The sequence below is a fragment of the Macrobrachium nipponense genome, chromosome 32 (genome assembly GCF_015104395.2).
Source record: "Macrobrachium nipponense isolate FS-2020 chromosome 32, ASM1510439v2, whole genome shotgun sequence".
NCBI classification, from domain to species: domain Eukaryota; kingdom Metazoa; phylum Arthropoda; class Malacostraca; order Decapoda; family Palaemonidae; genus Macrobrachium; species Macrobrachium nipponense.
This window is the reverse complement of record NC_061094.1, coordinates 24,956,494-24,976,815: the sequence shown is the minus strand read 5'-3', so window position 1 is coordinate 24,976,815 and position 20,322 is coordinate 24,956,494. Positions and strand designations below refer to the sequence as shown.

Below are 20,322 nucleotides of genomic sequence, written 5' to 3'. Positions count from 1 at the left end.
ACGCACGAACAAACACAAAAACGTTTTACGTTACGTCATCCTTGCGCAAAACTATTGGCCATTACATAATCTGAGCAGCTCGCTTTGTTGAATCAAGACGATGGCAGAGAAGCGGCCGTCCTCTCCTGGCTCCCAGCAAGGGGAACCGCCCCTCCTCGACGATCAGGGCTTCCAGAAAGTCCAGAAGAAACGGAAAAAAGCCCTCAATACTGTCATCGACCCTCCTGAACTTTCGACGCCTCCAGCACCTACCATGACGAATCAGGCACTCCCTAGATTCAAAACAGCACCTCAGCAACACCAGACATCGTATGCGGCCGTCCTAGCACTCGAGAAAAAATACCCTAAAGCCCAACTCCAAGCCCGACCGAATCTGAAAGGGGAATTTATTATTACCCCGAAGGACAAACAGTCGGCAGACCTCCTGAAGAATGATCCTTTATGCCTTCTTTTGGACCCAGCTGATAAGACATCGAAAGCAATGATTTGCAAAGTCCCTAAATATGTGACTATTGAACGGATTCTTGAAGTACCAGGCGTATTGACTGCTTCACGTTGCAAAGTGAAGAACAGAGATGGAACTGAAGAAGAAACCCAAAAAGTCGAAGCTACGTTTAGAGGCAAAATTCCAGACTTCATCAGCCTTGGGATCCTTGGAAACTATAAGACCGAAGCCTTTATCCCCGAACCTCTCAGGTGTTTCAAGTGCCAGAGGTTTGGGCATCACAGGAGGGAGTGCACGGCCCAGCATGTTTGTGGAATCTGCAGCCAGAAGCAATGAGACCGACGTTTGCCTCAACAAATTCAAAGCAAAAGGCCACACCGTTGCCCGATGCCCAAATTGCCATCAGTCTCATCATGCATGGTTCAAGGGGTGCCCTGTCAGACTGGAAAAAATCTGGAGGATGAAGGGCATTTCCCCACCGCCAGCAAGACCTCGAGAACGACAACCATCGCCTCAAGACGACCACCACTTGAACCTCGTATTGATCCACGAACCAATCGACCACCTCCACCAACAAGCTCTTCAACGTTCCCCTTCCCCTGGCAGAACACCCCAAACCTCGTCACTACATCCCAAACCCCTCATCCTTTCCCCCTCCCCTTTCCTTCCCTCCAACCTCCAATTCCAAACCCCTTCCAACCCCCCCGACCCCTAAGGTTATTCCCTCAACCCCTCAGTCAATTCCCCCAACCCCTCAGGTTACTCCCCCAGCCTTCGCATCGCCGACGACGTCGACTCCTGCTCGTGTTGAAGCAGGAACTCAGACAGAACAACCAGTTGAAGATATGCAGTTCGAGACAACGACAGAAGCTCCTGTATTGTATGCCGAAGCTGGAACGCAAACAGAGGATTTCACACCTAAGAAAGAACTCAAATCTGTCGCCTCTGGAAGTGAATTCCGCTTCGTAGAGAACAGGGATAAACAAGCTCCTGATGACCTATGACGAATTCAATGCCTTCGTTCATCGAGCTCTATCCGACAAGCATTACACTTTTAACGACCGACTGTTTACAGAGATCTTCCAGGAAGCCCTCAACTTTGAGATCTCCCTCCCAGATGATTTCCTCCAATCTGAATTTCGATTCAGAACTCCTCAAAGGCAATTACCTCTGCAATAGAACGATCATCAACTGTTCTCTGAGCTCGTCCACGTTCTGTTGGACCTAGAGATCAGTTCCAGATGACCTCCTTCGAGAAAAGTGCTGTTTATAGCATTAACTTGGCTTTTTCTTTTACTAAACAATCCTCCTTTTCCCCTCCGTTTTTCGGCCGCCTCACGTCTAACGACCGAATATTTTCAACTGTCACTCTAACTACCGCTTAAGCTGTTGTTTACTTTTTTTTGCTTTCTCTAAAACTCATAATATTTCGTTTTTCTCTCGCCGAACTCTATTACTAACGATCGGCGCTGTTTATTCTATTGTCGTTAAGTGAAATATGGTACTTGAACTCCATAGATTAATGTGCTTTTTTTTCCGTTTTTTCTACGACTATAATTTTTCGTTTTCCTTACTGGCTATCTCTGACTCGCCAGGACTCGCTACTATCGATCTTTATCTCCTACTAATGGGTACCTTAGGGTTTAAAGGGTTTGTAACCTTGCCTGTTCACCTTTCCTTTCCTTTTTCAAATCATACCATTCACGTGCATAACCCATAGAATCATAAATAAAGGCTCACCTCATATCCTTAAAAATCACCTTTCCACATCCAAAAATTCAAATGACCTACGGGCTGCTCTATGAGCAAGAGCTCGTGCTGGCATAAAGCCAGCTTAATCTTCAACAACAACAAGAACAAACACAAAAAAAGGGACAGGGCCCTCACTATGAATGTATTTCTTCACAGATGAAAATACATGAATAATATTGCATAGAGGGAACGGATTCCAGACATATATACATCAAATGAAAAGGCGTAAAATGCTCTACAGAATGGGTAAAGGAACAACGCGGCTTGATGATGAGATGCAATAAAAATAAAGAAAAAGGGTTGTCCTTACAGTCCCATCACCTTACTACAGTATTTGATGAGCTACGGCTGCCATTCTTGACTCCTATGTCATTCACTCTAATCTTGCTTCTTTTGCAAATGTTTCCAAATTGACGAGGCCTTTGATATTGCACCTCATCACCAATCAGAAATTATGCTCAAGTGCGTCATTTTACATTTCTTGAGTCGGACAAGCCACGTCTGAGGGTCTCGCCCAGAGTTGCCAAGCGAGAGAAGCATACTTATACACTTGCTTAACATTATTGAAAGACAAGTATGAGGTCTTGGATTAGGCGTTGGTGCATAATATTATTCCGTACTAAATTCAGTGCTAATGGCTTCATGACAGGTAATTCGACTGAGTGAATTGTTCATTTAACCTGATTTTAGTGATGAGTTTGCTGGGTAGGTACTGTTTCTTTGCGCATACTGCACCTCAGCTCTATAATGACTTTAGGTTGAAAGGCTCTAAATTTAAGTATGTCTGGTGGCCCCTTTTCCCAATTTTAGAAGGAACGTTTTATTATTCCTTCAAATTCTTTGTTACCCTCTGCATCTTATCCCTTATTCACTCCTGTTCCTTCCGGGGGTCAGTGTAATAAAAATCTCAATGCATCTTCAAGGCTTTATTCAGCTAAGTTCCCGCCAAGAGAGTTACGCAGTCAACAGAGTAGGATACACTGGGAACGTCGAAAGTAAACAAATACAACGCAAACATAAAAAAGAAAACAACCATTCGCTAACGACAATCACAATGCAGCTAAACATTCAAACAGGTCATTACGACAAATGCCAATTTACCACATTCACCCCGGGCTTTAATGATACTGATATGCCCTATGAGATATAAACATCTTATATAAATATAAACCTCATCTTACAAAATACAATTATAGTGCTACATTATAACTAAAATGAATTATAGGTCAGACGATCTACCAGGCATTCTTGAACCTTCCACTGCACTGTTCTCTAAAACTTTTTCCTAGTACGAGTTGATTTTTCTGAACAAAATGCTTTCCTTCAGTTATTATTATTATAAAAGTAGTTTAACCAGACCACTGAGCTGATTTTCAGCTCTCCTAGGGATGGCCCGAAGGATTAGATGAAATGCCAGGTCTAGCCCTTGGGCAAGAACTGGCACCAAATTGGTCATTCAGGATAAAAAAAACTGCACCAAGGCAAATGTTTTCATACTAGAACACACACAATAAATACATTTACTCATGTTCCGCTTACATACATACTAAAAAGGTATATTAAAATTCAGAATTAGTTTTAACTTTTTGAAATTTTGTTTTAAAATTCACTAAACACTCCAATGTTGTATATTTTATCAATTAAATCGCAGTTCCTCAGAAAAGTCAAAATCGGAATTACTGAAAATGTAAAAGATTTCCGTCAGTGAAACCATTTTTTTGTGCCCTATCAAAACAGAATAGCTCACTGTTACGATACTGTATAGTTGGTGTTTTGATATCATCATATTTTGCTTGTCGTTCATTATCATCATTCCCCTAAATTACTCTCCCTAGGCTTGTAACAGCATTGATTCATTGGTCTACATAGAGCAAACTTTTCTAAAATATCTTGTGCAAGAATTGCCCGAGATATTTTATTATTACTAATCTTAGTCATTTTCCACCCATTTAACTATATTGCCGTACATTTCAACTCCAGTTATTTCTGTCAAAATGCAAGGGAATTTAATTACACTTTATCATTTTCTTACCCTTGTAACTACTCTGTATTAGTAGACTTAGCCTTCGTGTTTTTGTTGAAGTCTGTTCTCTTTAAAAGAAACTTATTGCATTGGAACAGGAGGAACAAATGACTTTGAGTCAACTGCACAATTTAACCTTTCAGATGCCCATCAACGAACCTGCCACAGGTCTGAGGAAAAGCCAAATTCAAGAGTATGTCGATTACTATGGCGGAGCTGGCGTTCAACACATTGCTTTGAATACCCAGGACATCATCGCATCTGTGAGTAACGTCTTCAGTTCTGGAATATTTGCAGACTAATTTGGGCATTCGAATATTTGCATTTATATATTTGTTAATGTGCTTCATTTACCATGTTCTGATTTAAGAAAGGTATTTCAACGATAGTAGGTTTAGTCTTTCCACTTTTTGCATGGTTTCATACTTGCTGATTTTTCCAAATGGAGATGATAGTGTAAATATCAAGGCGGAAGGACCTGGGGAAAGTTACTGGATGCAATATGTGACGTTTTATGACTGATAATGGACAAGTCCTTGCTCTCTTTTACAAGATCCGAGTGCTGCGCGAGAGAGGAATGGAGTTCTTGAGGGTCCCCGACACGTACTACACGGCATTACGAGAAAAGAAAAGTTAAAAACTTCCCCGGTGAAGATCGTTGAGGATATGGATATCCTGCAGCAGCTCAGCATTCTTGTAGATTACGATGACAATGGATACCTGCTCCAGATCTTCACCAAGAACATGCAGGACCGCCCGACCGGTCTTCCTGGAAGTCATCCAAAGACACAACCACTCCGTGAGTTGCTTTCCTCAGTTTGACAGGAATTTCGGTGCCTAATCAGTTACATAAACCTTACTTTTCAGGACATACAAACATGATATTTTTGGGGGTTACTTATTAAGCCAACCATTAACAATTTTATTTTGCTACTAGTATACTTGCCAGGTGTAAAATTTTCTCATATGAAATAAAGCAGACCACTTCAGTTTAAGGTATCTGTTAAGAAAGATCCCATGAGCACCACAAATATCCCTTCATGTTTGCGAAGTCAGATGCTCCATAAATAAACATGCTTGTTTCTCCTATCCTTTTTCATTTTTTTTTTCTCCAGGGTTTCGGAGCTGGCAACTTCAAAGCTCTGTTTGAGGCAATCGAGCTGGACCAGGCAGAGAGAGGGAATCTGTAAAAGCAACCAACCACAGAAAGATCTCGAAAGATCTCGACTTCAAATTCGCCTATTTCGATCCAGTTGTTATGCTTTTTTAAAAATCTCGAATCGACAAAGAAGAGAAAATGTGAAATTCAGCAATGTTTTGAGCGTTTGCATTTGTATATGCTTTGGATTATCTGCCGGAAATTTGCACGAGGAATTCGTCAATTTTGATACAGGTGCTCTTTGTTGATTATGCTGCAGATTTCACATAGACAACACATATTATCCTATTAAAATTTGGTGCAGCACGAGGGTCCAAAAGTTTAAGTTTAGAGTAGTTGGATATTATGAAAAAAATACGTCACCACTTGTTAACAGCAATCAAAACCATACGGAGATGTATCAGTGTTTTCAGAATCTTGCAACTTTTAGCGGTATAACGAACCAAAGTTGCAAAGGACGCTTATTTTGTTCGTAATTTCCTAACTTCGTAAAAATAGATTTTTTCTTTTTTGTCAGAGGTACTGGTAAAAGGATATCAAAGTATTTAGTTTAATTTCCGATTTTTTTCTGGCAATAAATGAAAATTTAACCGTGGGATATAATGTGTGATTGTCTCATTAGTTAAGAGATGAATAATTCAATCGATACTTTCATATGTTAGAAAAAGTGGATTGTTCACAGTTTTCTTTATCGTGTCTCTTTGTTATTAAGATATTAGCTATTATACTTAGTAAATTTCAAAGTATTTCTGCATGCTAGTTCCTTTTGAATGTTACTGTCAAATGATGGAATCTAAGGGTGCTAAAGATCTGTAGTAAATCTAATATAATAAACAGTAGTATATTTATGGATTGATCATTCTCCTTCTATTTAGTTTTGCTGCATAGGACAAAACTATCAAGATGAGGATCATTAGCTGAGTTGTGAAGTAGGCTGAATGCTCGTCAGTACTCTAAACAACTTCCACTGGCAATCTTAGAAAAATGAAAGGAGAGCAAATATAATTTCAGTATGTATAAGTAATTGTGCACAAAATGCTCAAAGATGATCATATCTGCTCTTGCAGCGTTTAAGTTATCTGTAACTTGCAATAATGTATAGAATGGAAGCATCTTCTCATGGAACCAAGTTAATAACGTGACGTAAGTTTCTTGTATTGATGAGACAACATAGTTGAATAATTTGGAAAAGCCGCTTCCAGTAGGGGATCAATACGAGAACAGAAGAATAACCCGTACAACGATCTATACTCTGATTTTTTCCATCTGTCCATCCGCCTGAGGTTGCGCATGGTAACACTGCGGCCCGGGCTCAAATAATATCCTATTTCGAATATTAACGGTGTATAATTCGCATACAGTAAATTATTAGAAACACTTTTGGACAGTTGCAAATGTACACCCAGATATCCTTTATTTACCTCAAACTTACACATAAAGCCCGGACGCAGTGTTACCATGCGAAAACACCACAGGCGGATGGACAGATGAAAAAAAAAAAAACAAAAACAGAGTATAGTTGAGGTTCTCAGAGAAGTATGTTGCTAGTAAGGAAAACATTCACTTTCTTACAGAGAATTCTGCTGTCCAAGTCCTAATACTGTACGATAAGTTAGTAACTAAGTCGAAACCTAGGAAATAATTATAAAGAAAATTGAAATTCTTTGTACCACTGTAGGGTAGTCAATCAAATCAATGATACATTTGAAAAGATAAGGCGAAATTTAGGGTAATCATCAGTGATGAATCGAATCATCTGCTCAAGTATGAATGATACACGATTAGTTGTTGGTGAAAAGAACAGAAATGCAGGGAGAGAACAGATCACTGAAATAAAGGTCTAATAGTTGAGTATGATGCAAGTATTGAGCTGACGGCCTAAACAAATGTGTTAGATACTGGAGAGGAACATACAGTTCAAGAGATATAACAGCCTTACACGAACCCTTTTCAAGTTGTCCTCAGACTACAGTACCAAGTTTATCATCATCCAGACGTCTAAGTATTAATAGGATTTACAGTGAATAAAATACGAACTCGAAAAGACATAGAACGGTATTACATGGTTTCACTCCACTGGATGTGAAAGCAAAAATACTTTAAGGACGATTGAATGTTTCTGATCAGGAGTTTACCCGTTTTCATTGACAAAAATATTAGAGAACAAAACAAACATACTCTGCAATTTCTCTGCTTCGAATGACATAGTCATGCACCCCTGACAAGAGAAATGAGTAAATGCAGCGAACATGTGTAATTTTATTATAATGAAAATCCGCATGAAAAGGATGTACTGGAACTAATAATTTCATTTCCAAGGGAAAGGAAGAGAAATACCCATGAACAGATTTTCATGTGCAAAGGTTTCACTTACAAGTGATCGACCTAGGCTCTAGAGGTTAGTTCCGTCAAGGCACCTCATGAGGTGCAATGTAGGCATTTCTTAAGGCTCTTTGCAGTGTCCCTTCGGTCCCAAGCTGCAACTACTTTCATTCCTTTTACTGTTCGTCCAAACCGAAACCTATTTGAAATGCTTGTTATAATGGCACTCGCTTTTATACTGATTGAGAAAAGACTTAACACAACGGTGGCTCAGCTGATAGCAGCGAAGTATTTTTTGACCTGTGAGACTTGTTAGCAGCCTCTATGCTTTAGTGTGCATTTATATCCAGTATGTATACACACATATGTATGTATATATACATATTACGTATACATACATACATATATATTATATATATATATATATAATATATATATATATATTATATATATAATATATATATATTATCGCAAAATGAAACAGTTTGTTCGTGAACAAAAGGAAAAATAAGTAGAAATAGTAGTATTTGAAACAAATGCCCAAAACGGGGATTGTCAATGCTTACTCAAAGGAAGCAGTTAACTCCTAGCTAGACTGAGATAACACAGCAGCCACAAATAGTAGCCTGGATTTTCAGCAATAAAAAAAAAATATATAATTATCTTACATAAAACGTCAGATATCAGTGTCACAGCAGTAACTGCAAGGGCTAAGTCGTTTAATAATTATAGAAAATATTCATTTAGACTTGTTTACGAATCATAAAGTACCAGTGTAGTAAGTTTTTACGTAACGTATCCAATTATACGGTACACACATGTATAGGTATACGTATATATAGAATATTTCATTCTATATCGCTATTGCAAAATATCCCCGCGAATAAAGTTATTTCATCGGTGATGAAAAGCAGTATGCGACAGGCTTATGCTACAATGAATAAATTAATAATTAATAATTATCTGGCGTCGTGACTACCAGCTTATGCTACCAATGATTTCGTGAGCCCGAAAAGAATTTACGAATTACGTTCAGGAAAATCTATTCATGTGCTGTATTTAAACTTCCCTGACTTGACAAGTTTAAGAAGGGAGTAGGAAATAAAATAAATTCTTGCAAAATTACCGATTTCAAGGATATCCATGGGTTGCATTCGGTCATGTTCCAAGAAGCAAGACTTTACCAAGACTTTAGAGTCCTTGGCAAATGTCAACATCGTTCGAGTTTCGAGCACATGACATGAACCTTAGCCCTTAGGAGTTCGTAATTTCGATTGAAACTGTGACATCTTTCTGAGTGGTGGACGTTTAACGGGAGTGTCTAAGTAATCCTCTGTTACACGAACGGAGTATTCAAGTTCTCCTTAATTTATCGTAGCGTAATAGGTCCTGTTGTGAAACATTTACAGAATATTGATCACGCGACTATACCGGCAGTTGGAGCTTGAGATTTCCATCGTTTGTTGTCATTTCGTTGTTCAAGTTAAAACAAACCCCGCCTTCCTGCAAGGTAACAATGGGATTTTACTATATTATTGTTAATGTAGTGCATTTGTTATGGATATTTTCGAATCTTGCTGTTTGTTTAGTTACGTGCAAATATTTGGTAGTCATTACTCTGTGGGCGTTTACCCCTAATCTGATATGAGTAAACGCCCAGAGCACAGCTGTAAAAAGATATCGTGCTAACTTTAAGTATGCTTTTACTTTTGTGTGTAGTTTCATTTTATTCGATTCCTTGATCTTATTTGTCTTTCTCAATGTTTGATATGCTGTTTAGTTTTCAATTAACTACAACTCAAGAGAACCTGTACTAGATATCGTCATTCCTTAATACTGGAAAGATTGAGCCTTATTAATCCTAAGTCCATCTAATGCTATTTCGTCCTTTTGTGCAAAAACTCTGTCCTCATTAAAATTCTCATTGTCTTCGAACAATTTGAGTCGTCTCTCTCTAATACATGATCGATGCATTCTATTGTTTGTTTGTTTGTATGGTGTTTTTACGTTGAATGGAACCAGTGGTTATTCAGCAACGGGACCGACGGCTTTACGTGACTTCCGAACCACGGCGAGAGTGAACTTATGTCACCAGAAATACACATATCTAACCCCTCAGTGGAATGCCTGAGAATCGAACTCATGACCACCGAGGTGGCAGGCCAAGACCATGCCGATCAAGCCACTGAGGCGCTTAAAAGCAACAAGCATTGTAAATCTGTCAACTTACCATCGTGAGTCCAACGCAAATTTCTCTTTTATCTCTGAACGGCCGTTTGACTACAAAATCTGAGAGAAGGGAGTCAGCAAACATGCAACTTCCATTGTAGTACCCAACCACTTACAGCAAATTATCGACCCCGACCCCATCCCAGCTGGAGTCTGATTGATGCTGTCACAACTTGTTTGTGGTTGTTATCAGGATTATCTGGGTGTAGATTTTGGTGGAAAAAAAAGTGGGTCAAAAAAAGTGTAAGTAAACGGTCTACGTCAAAGACCGGTAGAAGTAATGAGTAAACTAACAAATGAATTTTTAATTTTGAATGAAATTTCTTCAAAGTCTCGTAAGGCGAGCTTTTCTAAATTGTTTGAAAAATCAACTTCACTGATTTTTAGCATGAATAAACAAAAGGCCTCACGAACCTCTAATTAGAAACAAAGAAAAGTAATTCCTATTCACTCAGAAATCTCAGAGAAAACGTATTTACTTAAACAGTGGTATCTGTTATATATATATATAGATATATATTATATTTATATATAATATATATATATATATATATATGATATCTATATATTATATATAATTAATTTATTATGTATATTATAATATATTTTAATATATAATATAATATATATAGTATATATTATATATATATATATATATACAGTATATATTGTTCTTCTACAAGATAACGCAAAAAAAATTCTTATCTTTACCAACTTCATGCAAGAAAAAAAAAATGAAGGATAATATTGCGTCACTGTAGGCAATAAATGCTATCCCCTTGGGAGTTCAGTAGGTACGCCAGTTTCGTGCTACCCTTACTCTGCTAAACATCTTGTTTTCTCGCGGACCTTTTTATCAGACCCAGTTCCCTATCTTGTTTACTAACGGTTTCTGAGTGAAGAGAGGTCGACCAGTTAAGGTTTGTGCATTTAATAGCAGTTCCATAACAGGAGAACTGAAGTTTGTTTGTAATAAGCCTTTCGCGTAAGCATTGAATTTAGCAAGTAGCTACCCCAAGTTCTACGAGAGATATTTACGCAGTGATGACTGATGAACCTGGTCTATGTGAGTGAGAGGGAGAAGATTTCGGCATTATATTAATCTGAATCTATTTAGTTCCCGCAAATTGTATATAGTAAAAGTTGGAGTAATCTGGCTTCCTGAGCGGGCATCGTAAAGGGCATCTAGCAAAGCATTTTGTGGGCAACTGCTTAGATTCAGATTCAGCCGCTGGTGACTGTGAGTATTGCATCGAAAATTTAATTCGCATTTTTAAATTCAAATACGCCAAGAATCTTAGCTATATCACTCAATGTATTGGGTGAGGCATTGTTGTAAGTGCGTGTTAGCTCATTGTTTGTAATTTGTGGGACAATCATTGTATTAAATATGGCAACAACTTAAAGTTAGGTCGCAGCTTGGTGGAGACTGTAGGTGCGATAAGGAGTCATAAACGTGACGTCATCAGCAGCGTCATTTTCCAAACGACACTGCTGTTGGGCAAAAAGACATTTCCGCTTCTCTTCGTATCAGACAAACGTTGATCATTCAGGTTAATCTGCACCATATATATAAGCAATGGTTCAGTCGCCGTGTGTTGTAGGATGCACGAATAGGTGGGGAAGGGGAAGCCTAGTATCCTGGCATCGTATTCCCAGCGAAAGTGGCAAGAAAAGGAGAAATAACTTCAAATAAATGGCTGCCAGCCATTAACTGTCCACCTCATGCAATGTTTAAAAAGAATTAAGATGAACGAGAGCATTGGGACAGAGCACTTCGTAACCTGGCTCAAATTACTCTGGAGGTACAAGGTAGCACTTGCTCAGAAAATGAATATCACTACTGAGTTCATAACTCCTACACTCTCTACACTATCAAGGATGGCTCCAAGCGTATGTGATTTGGGTAGGGGGGAGTGAGTAAAAGCAAATTTGACTAAATCGAGTCGGTCAATGTTAAGGTTTGACCAGCTCGAATTCTTTTATTAATGTCTGCTAAGTAATGTTTGGTATTGCAGAAATCTAAAAGAAAACATATTAAACATAGAGTAATTTTTATAAATCACCGAATATTGACTACAAAATAGAAAATAATTATGTATACTACTGTGAGAATTAAGCTCCAAATATATTGGATGTTGAATGGTTGGATGTGCTCCCTTACAATGAGTGTTCCGCCAATGCTCAAAGCTTATTTTATAGCTGATTCTGCATTCACCACATTTTATGGTCCTGCGACTATATGTCGGGATCGTTTAATTTTTCCTTGGAGTATCTAGACAACAGAACTTATAAAGTGTAGGACCACAGGGAATTCTGAAATAAATACATAAATGAATATATATATATATATATATATATATATATATATATATATATATATGTGTGTGTGTGTGTGTGTGTGTGAGTGTAAAGTGAAAGTATTATTTTTCAAACTCAATTAACAAATACACATCAAAATGTATGTCTTATTGTCCACGTATACAGTCTGTTTCTATATATATTATCTCAGTGTCACAAATAATAATAGCATAATGCATTATATTACTAATTTACTGAAACAATTTGTCATGAAAACCCTCACGAAGGGAACACCGGTAGCCAGATTTTAATGGCTAATTTGACCTACCTTGAAGGACAGCTCACGGTCTGAAGTGAGGGGTGAGTAAGTTAGATTGCACGTAATTTTAATTGGTTTTATTACGAAAACAAACATATATAAACATGGCAACAATATCACAAGTGACAAAGACCAATACTACACCCAGTTACTGAACATTCGCCCAAACAATGGACCACGATGATCTTTCAATAATAATGATTTATCTAATTCGTATAGCCCAGGCTACCCTTAGACCTATGCTCACACATTGTTCAGATCACAAGATTTTCATATTCAAACTTTATTCTGTATACAGCATCATTGGATGTGTAGCAATATAATTTTATTGTGACGCTAAATTAATATCTACGTCCGTAAACTGAAAAATAACCTTTAATATTGTTTACTGATGGAACATGAAGCATGCAACAATTCAACTAGGCCTATGCTACTGATTCCCCAGTTATTTTAGTCTACTAAACTTCTTTTATCCACTTATTCATTCCATTTCAGTCAAAATTACTTTTTATCGTAACCTATTTATTCATCCTATCTAGGATCACTCCGATGCCCAACAATAGAAAAAAATAAATATGTGTCTAGGCTAGCATACGGCATAAAAAAAGTTGTATAAAGATGGTGGATTTCAAATTTTTGTTAATGAACTCAGGCTAAATAGTCTCGAAAGTTTCCAACACTGAGCTACTATAATGATTTCCATACTAAAAAAATATAAATATGAAAGTTATTCTGAAAAGGAGATCATTGCCATCGTGCTACGCCTGAAATTTCCGGCCTCCCAGCCATTACTACTGAAGTGGCTGCTCTATGTGCTCCTTCACCTCCCTAAGGCCACAAATGGCCTCATTGACAGCCATTTTTCATGCCATTTCGAAAATTACCCAACTCATGTGATCTACATGCAAAATATTATTATAATGCCTTTCATTCGAACTCACATAGCCAGATGTCATTTTATTTACCTATACTGATAAAAAAGAAAATTAAAGGTCGTCGTTCTTTTGCGTTTGACCTTAGTAGATTGTTTTTACAAGCTCGTAATTCGTGTATATAATGCGACATGTTAATGATCTACAGAACAAAGTGTTACGGTTATTTGTATTTTTCAAATGTATTACTGAAGAAATACTTTGCAACTTGATTTCAACCGGTCAATGATACGGGAAACACTGACTGCAACCAATCGGGAGATTGCAAGTCGTATGCAAAATCTACCAAAGGCCGAGTTCACACTATCATTAGTCTAGGAACTATGGAAGTTCTGTTGGAATCTTGAGAGCCAGAAATTTTGTTTGTTTAGACAGTACTGTCAATAGTGAATATATATATATATATATATATATATATATATATATTATATATATATATATATATATATATATATGTATCTATCTGTAAAAAAAAAATTTGTCACATGGTCTGACCAGTAGTCATGTTTTGAGAAATGTCGCCATCTTGATTTTTCATGGAATTATTTTTTTGAAAATTAGGTTGCTTGGAATATCAGGGTGTAGCATGTCATTTCATATGTTTTCCGCATGCTAGTTCATAAAAGCATAAAATGAACTCTAGAACTGATAGTAATTTTTTTTTTAGGTGAAAAATGTGTGAGGAAATGACTTAACGAGAGCTGAAATCGAGTATGAACAATGTCAGCCAAAGCAGTGGGCCATGTTCCAACCATAGTTTTAGGTTGCTTATTTCATAATTTAAAATGGTATGAAAAAAAAAAACCGCGGGCATATGCCAGTGCTCCAGCTATTTATAATTTAAGTGGATTAAAAACGCTCATTACGATGTTTAGCCGCTAAGGACTTGGATGCAGCTGCAATGATGTCTTACGCCAAGACCAGATGCAGACAAATAGAACCATCGATCAGGTCCAGAAAGACACCGTTTCCCAATACCACTTTCAAATAAACCTGAGATCCTTGTGCTTGGTGCGAGCAGCAATTTTGATAGAGAAGAAGATACAAAGTGAAGTATTGCACGGAACATATGACACAGTGCTAGTTTTGTTCCAAGATCGTCAAGTAGAGGATAACCAGCAGGATTATCATATTATGAGATGAAACCAATCGTCCAGAAAACTATGCAGGTATGTTTGTTATTGATGGTACATCACGTACTCTCAATAAAGAAATGGGAGCTCAGAAGCCAAAACGAAGATACACACTTTCAAGTAACTTTCTGCCAAGCAGTGATCTAAGTACACTAACTGAAATAAGAAAGGTAGGAAGAGAATTGGACCTTGTATAGTTTCTCTCATGATTTCTTAAAGATTCGAACGTACCTTAGGTCGAATTCCCTGATGAAGTAGAAATACCACCAAGAAATGTTCTTATGAGTGCATTGGCTAGCCATCCATATTGTGGGAAATTTACAGGATTTACTCCAATCCTGCCGTATCCTGCAACACGGTATAATTCAATTTATACATCAATGGTAAATCTCCAAGATGTGCTGCATCAACTAAATCTTCAAGAGGGTTCTTTGTTGTGTGACGAGGGAGTATATCCCATAGCTAAAGAAATACAGCTTATTCGTCCAGAAATGTTTTCCAACATATTTCTCGGTCTTGGAGGATTTCACGTGCAAAAAGTGGTGCTGTCATGCATCGGACTGTATCTTAGAAACCGTGGGGCTTCTGAAATCATTGTCAAGACTGAAAAAATGGGCACAGGTTCAGCAGAGAGTGCTTTTAATGGCAATCATCAATGTCAGCAAAAATGAAAAATCATAATAATGAGATTAGTAGTAGTTGTTGTTGTTATTGTTGTTGTTCTTGTTGCTGTTGTAGCAACAGTGATTAGAAATATACAAGCCACCATAACTGAATCCACAAATTTTATTAATAATTCTGCTAATAGAGTTGATTTATTACAAGCTCTAATACAAGAAAGCTTCGGCGATGAGACCCAGAAACGTCGTCTTAAAGCCCTGCACCACTCGATGGGTGGAGAGGCACGAGTGCATTCTAACATTTTATGAATTATTACCTGCCATCAGAGATTTTCTAAGGCATTATGATTCACGCAATGATACTAACGCAACAGCTAAATCATGAACACTGCAAAAAAGCGATATGTGATTCTTGTTTCATGGTTTCCTTTTGCGTTGTGAAAGATATCTGTAACACTCCAGTTATCAATCATGCTGCAGGAAGTTGATAGTGACCTTTGCAGTGCTCTAAGCTATATAACAAAGTTGTAATCCAAGTAAATATGAGATTTGGCAGGAATTGTGGAAAAATATAAATGACCAACCAAAAACACTGCTATCATCTTTATAGAAGTGTGATGAAACGTTGTTCCCAAATATAGCTACACACGCTGCTCCGAACTGGAGTGACAATGCCAATCACAACACAACAGCAGAACGAGCTTTCTCGACATTAAGAAGATTTAAAACTTATCTCAGAACATCCATGATTGCTGTCTGCTGATAGACTTTCTAACTTAGCTATTATCCATGTGGAATTTGTTCTTTAACTTTACTGTTACTATGCAAATGCCCATAGTCGGTTCACTTAAGGTAGATTCTTGGGTGAGCCCTATGCCTACGAGACGTTTGTTTGGCGGACTGATTGGCTGGTATCGGGAGGTAGGCCGCTCGTTTAATGTCCCATATTTTCGCCTGTAGTTTAGAAAACTAGCAATATGTTTACATTTCTTCATTTATCTCACGTTTTGCAAAAGATAGGAATGTTTTGGTCATACCATAGGATTCGGTATTAATTGTACAACTAAATCATCTTTTCTTGAAATCAATTAGATAAAACACAAAGGAATTACGAGTAAAAGTGAAGAGACAAGCACTTAATTCTTTATACCTGTTTTTACTTATCATTGGATTTTGCATCATCATGCGATCAAGATAAGATAAAACTTGTTTTCATGTAACAAATTTACCATGAATACGTTTGTTCTTTCAGATTTTAGATGCGTGTGATATATGAAGAGAAAATGAAGAATATGTATTATTATGTTGCATCCTTACTTGACTCAGCCTGCAAGGAAAGCAATCATACTTAGTTCTTTGTTGTTTATTACTTCACTGAGATTATTATTTCATATCACTCAAATAAGTCTCTGATACCTCTTACGTTTGAAAATATATTCATATAAGAAAATTAGAAACAATATACTGAAACGACCTGATTAAAGCTTAGGCTGAGTTGAAAAGTGCGAAATCTCTCAATAGAGTTCAACTTCTTCCCTGGACTGAACTTCCCCCAGCCGATCTGAGGCTTTAACCATAGATATAGAGGGGATCTCTCTATATCTATGGCTCTAACACCAGATGCAGCGATCTAATTTTTTTTCTTTATCAGATATGTCCAGACGTACTCTTTCATATATGCCATTGGATTGAAAATGTTCGGCAGTCATAAAGGGAATTCGTGTATTTATCTATAGAAAATGTAATGACATAACACAGTAGATATTGTCGAAACTGCGACCTTCTTATATCGCTAATTGGCAACTCAAAGCTCTCGCTGAAACGACCAACGCAACGTGTCTTGCAGATCACCGTATCTCGACAATACTGTCAAACTTGAATCATTTACGGATGCAATATAATAATACATATTCTTCATGTTCACTTCATATATCACACGCATCTAAAATCTGAAAGCACCAGCGTATTCAGGGTGAATTTATTGTATGAAAACACAAGTTTTATCGTCTCTTAATCGCATGATGATGCAAAATCCAATAAGTAAAAACAGGTATAAAGAATTAAGTGCTTGTCTCTTCACTTTTACTCGTTGTAATTCCTTTGTGTTTTATCTTATTGATTTCAGGAAAAGATGATTTAGTTGTACCTACAATTAATACCAAATCCGATGGTATGACCAAAACTTTCCTATCTTGTGCAAAGCGTGAGATAATTGAAGAAAGTTTAACATATTGCTAGTGTTCTAAGCTGCAGACGAATACATGAGACATTGAGCGAGTTGCCTACCTCCCGGTAACAGCCAGAGTCCGCCAAACAAATGTCTCGTATGCATAGGGCTCACCCAAGAATCTACCTTAAGTGAACCGACTATAGTATGTTAGCATGACAAATGCTTTAACCAGTTCACCGTTTTTGAAATGCAAATTGAATAGGTTACCACTTACATGTGCCAAATGTGTATTTTCTTTTTACTTTAGCTATGGGTAAATTTTGTACTTTGCTTTATTTGCTTAACTTAATATGCAACTAATCAAGTATAGCAGATAATTTAACATTTGCGGTAAAGAATGGCATGAATGATCTATATTTCAGTTTTGATCTATAGGTATTCTCTAACTTTTCAAACTGAAATGTATTATATATCCCAATTTCAATCACTCAGTAGATATCTGTAACTGGTTTCCATCTAACAAAAAGTATTGATTACAGGTTTTTCACATTAACCACCATAAAAGTACCAAAACTTGCCCCAAAATGTTTGTGAAATGCTCACCTTAGACCCCCTAGCTTATTGCCTCGAGCCTTCGGCGTTCGCCGCCCCTTACTTTAACAAACAGCCCGTTCCTAAATCCTGGATCCGCCACTGCACATGGCTCCTTTTGTTCTAGAAGCATCTCTGTTTGTATTCCTCATGTGAAACCACCTTCGGTCACCATGCACACGACACCGGAGCAACATAATCATCTTGACTTGCGTGGCCTAACGCTCTTTAGTTACGTCAGCATTCACAGTTTATTCACCAAAAGCCCACAACTAACATTCAGTTATACCTGCGCAGTTATAACTGAACATTAGTGTGGACAACCTGCACAGTTTTCTAGCCTGCGTAGGCGGCCTGAGTAAACAGCTCACCTCAATCGATGAATCTCAGGCCAAACGGTTGCGTATGCGCATTGTAATGCTGATGTGGTGGATGCAATTATTTTGGTTCAGTAACTTCGGTTCGCTTCCGTCCGCCGACAGGTAACATGTACCAATGACGAACATTTAGTTGGGTTTTATTAAATTGAAATGTGTAAACCTAAATAGATGATATATTGGATTTACTTTTTTAATATGTATATAATTGATACGAATGTAAAATAAAATATATTTATAATTTTTCCATATGAAAAACAATTGTGTATAATGAAGGCTGACAGTGGCAGCATCATTCCTGAATGCCTTGTAGATTTCATTGAAACCTACCATATGAATGAGACAGCTTCGGCAAGTAAAATCCAAAGGCTATCGTAACAGATTATGCCTATGTATGTTTATTCGTGGTTATAAACCTTACATGCAAGTCAGGTTTTCAATGAGAATAAATAATAAATATTTGGTATGACAAAATAATGTAAAACAAGATTAGGCCCATATGCGCCTTTTCATGAGTATGGATCATGTATGTAATTAATTTATAAAATGAGACCAAAATGATATTCTACTTTCTGATGCAACAAAATCAAACAAAATTTGCCTACATCCCATGTAGGTTCGTTTTGAAATGAAATTAGACTAATCAACACACTTATGAAACAAAGGAAGGCTGTAGTAATCTATGGATTTTCATTCATTGTAACACGTCATAAAGTCAGTCTTAAAATGAAAAGAAATCAATATTAACCCGTTTTAATGAAATTCAAAAAATATTAGGCCTATATGTGTCAACTTTGAAATTAAATCAAACTAATACGAATTTAATTATCTTTTTATAGCACTCTTCCTTCCTTCATAAAATATTCAATAAACTTGAAAGCCCTTGAGACCAAATTTAAACTCTTAAATTCACATGGAAGTATTTAATTCATTTTTGTCAACCACTCTTTCACTGGCTGTCTTACTTGACGTTTATGATAACAGCAGGAGCATCGTGTGTTCATGCTGTGGCTGCTACGGAGGACTGAGGAAAAAGACTATCGATAGTGGCGAAGATTTGCATGCAGTCCGATTGCGCGGTTATAACTGTGCAGGCATAACTGAACGTTAGTGGCGGGCTTTAAATAAATGCACTAATGAAACGAAGCTTTCTTAAACACGCCACTGCTTGTCAAAGCATTCCATCACCTCTTCTTTGACCCAGTCCTTTGACCTTATATAATATACGTCAATTGACCTTCAGGTCGCCAAAGTGACCTCGCCGTGATTATGTTATCGCGGGTTCGTTTCCGGCTACCAGACATCATGGTTTCTTTCATATTTCTTTGAAGTAGGATCTCGAGGCTTTGTAATGACAAGCGTATCCAAAAAAAAGAGCAAAGAATTTGAGAAGATAAGAGGGCATTGTGGCTATTACATTTACATATGTATCTGGTAAAAATGACAAGTAGATTCTGCATATGTACATATTATTCAAAATTCCACCTCGTCTCCTCCCAGAAAATACATAGAGGACGACGGGTTTGAACAAAGAAAAAAAAAGTTGAAAACTAAAATAACTAAACTAAAGTTGAAAAACTAAGGCATAAGGCCAGTTTTACTGAAGAGGGAGGAATTTACATAAAAGCTGGACTCTAGTTTTAAAAGCACTATATTTACATAAATTTACAGAGGTCCAGGAACACAAGGGCAGGTGAAACTGCTTTTCAGTCCACCCGAACATGTGGTGGGAGCAGTCCGGCCACGCTTTTAGGGAAATTGTGCAACGGATCAAAATTGCGAGCTTCAAAGTATTTACAAGTCCTACCACAGCTAGGCACAGCGTTTGTCTGCAAATAAAGGACATAGGCGTGAGGCAGGGGGCACATGAGGGGCGAACTTTACTCACTATTTCTCTCAATCAAAAGGCCACTCATGGGGGAATGAAAAGACTGGGAAATTTACACAGC

The 20,322-nt window shown here is 37.4% G+C and overlaps 2 protein-coding genes across 2 annotated transcripts in view; both read left to right on the top strand.

Moving 5' to 3' along the window:
• Positions 1 to 6,227, top strand: part of LOC135207281 (4-hydroxyphenylpyruvate dioxygenase-like) — a 203,555-nt gene extending 197,328 nt beyond the window's left edge. Inside the window, exons 9-11 of the mRNA XM_064238947.1 lie at positions 4,364 to 4,483; positions 4,774 to 5,019; positions 5,336 to 6,227. Coding sequence (XP_064095017.1) covers positions 4,364 to 4,483; positions 4,774 to 4,857 — 204 coding nt within the window. The 3' untranslated portion in view covers positions 4,858 to 5,019; positions 5,336 to 6,227. The remainder of the gene's footprint in view (positions 1 to 4,363; positions 4,484 to 4,773; positions 5,020 to 5,335) is intronic.
• The window catches only part of LOC135207279 (uncharacterized), a 126,826-nt gene that overhangs the window by 87,003 nt on the left and 19,501 nt on the right, over positions 1 to 20,322 (top strand). The gene's annotated exons all lie outside the window — the stretch shown is intronic.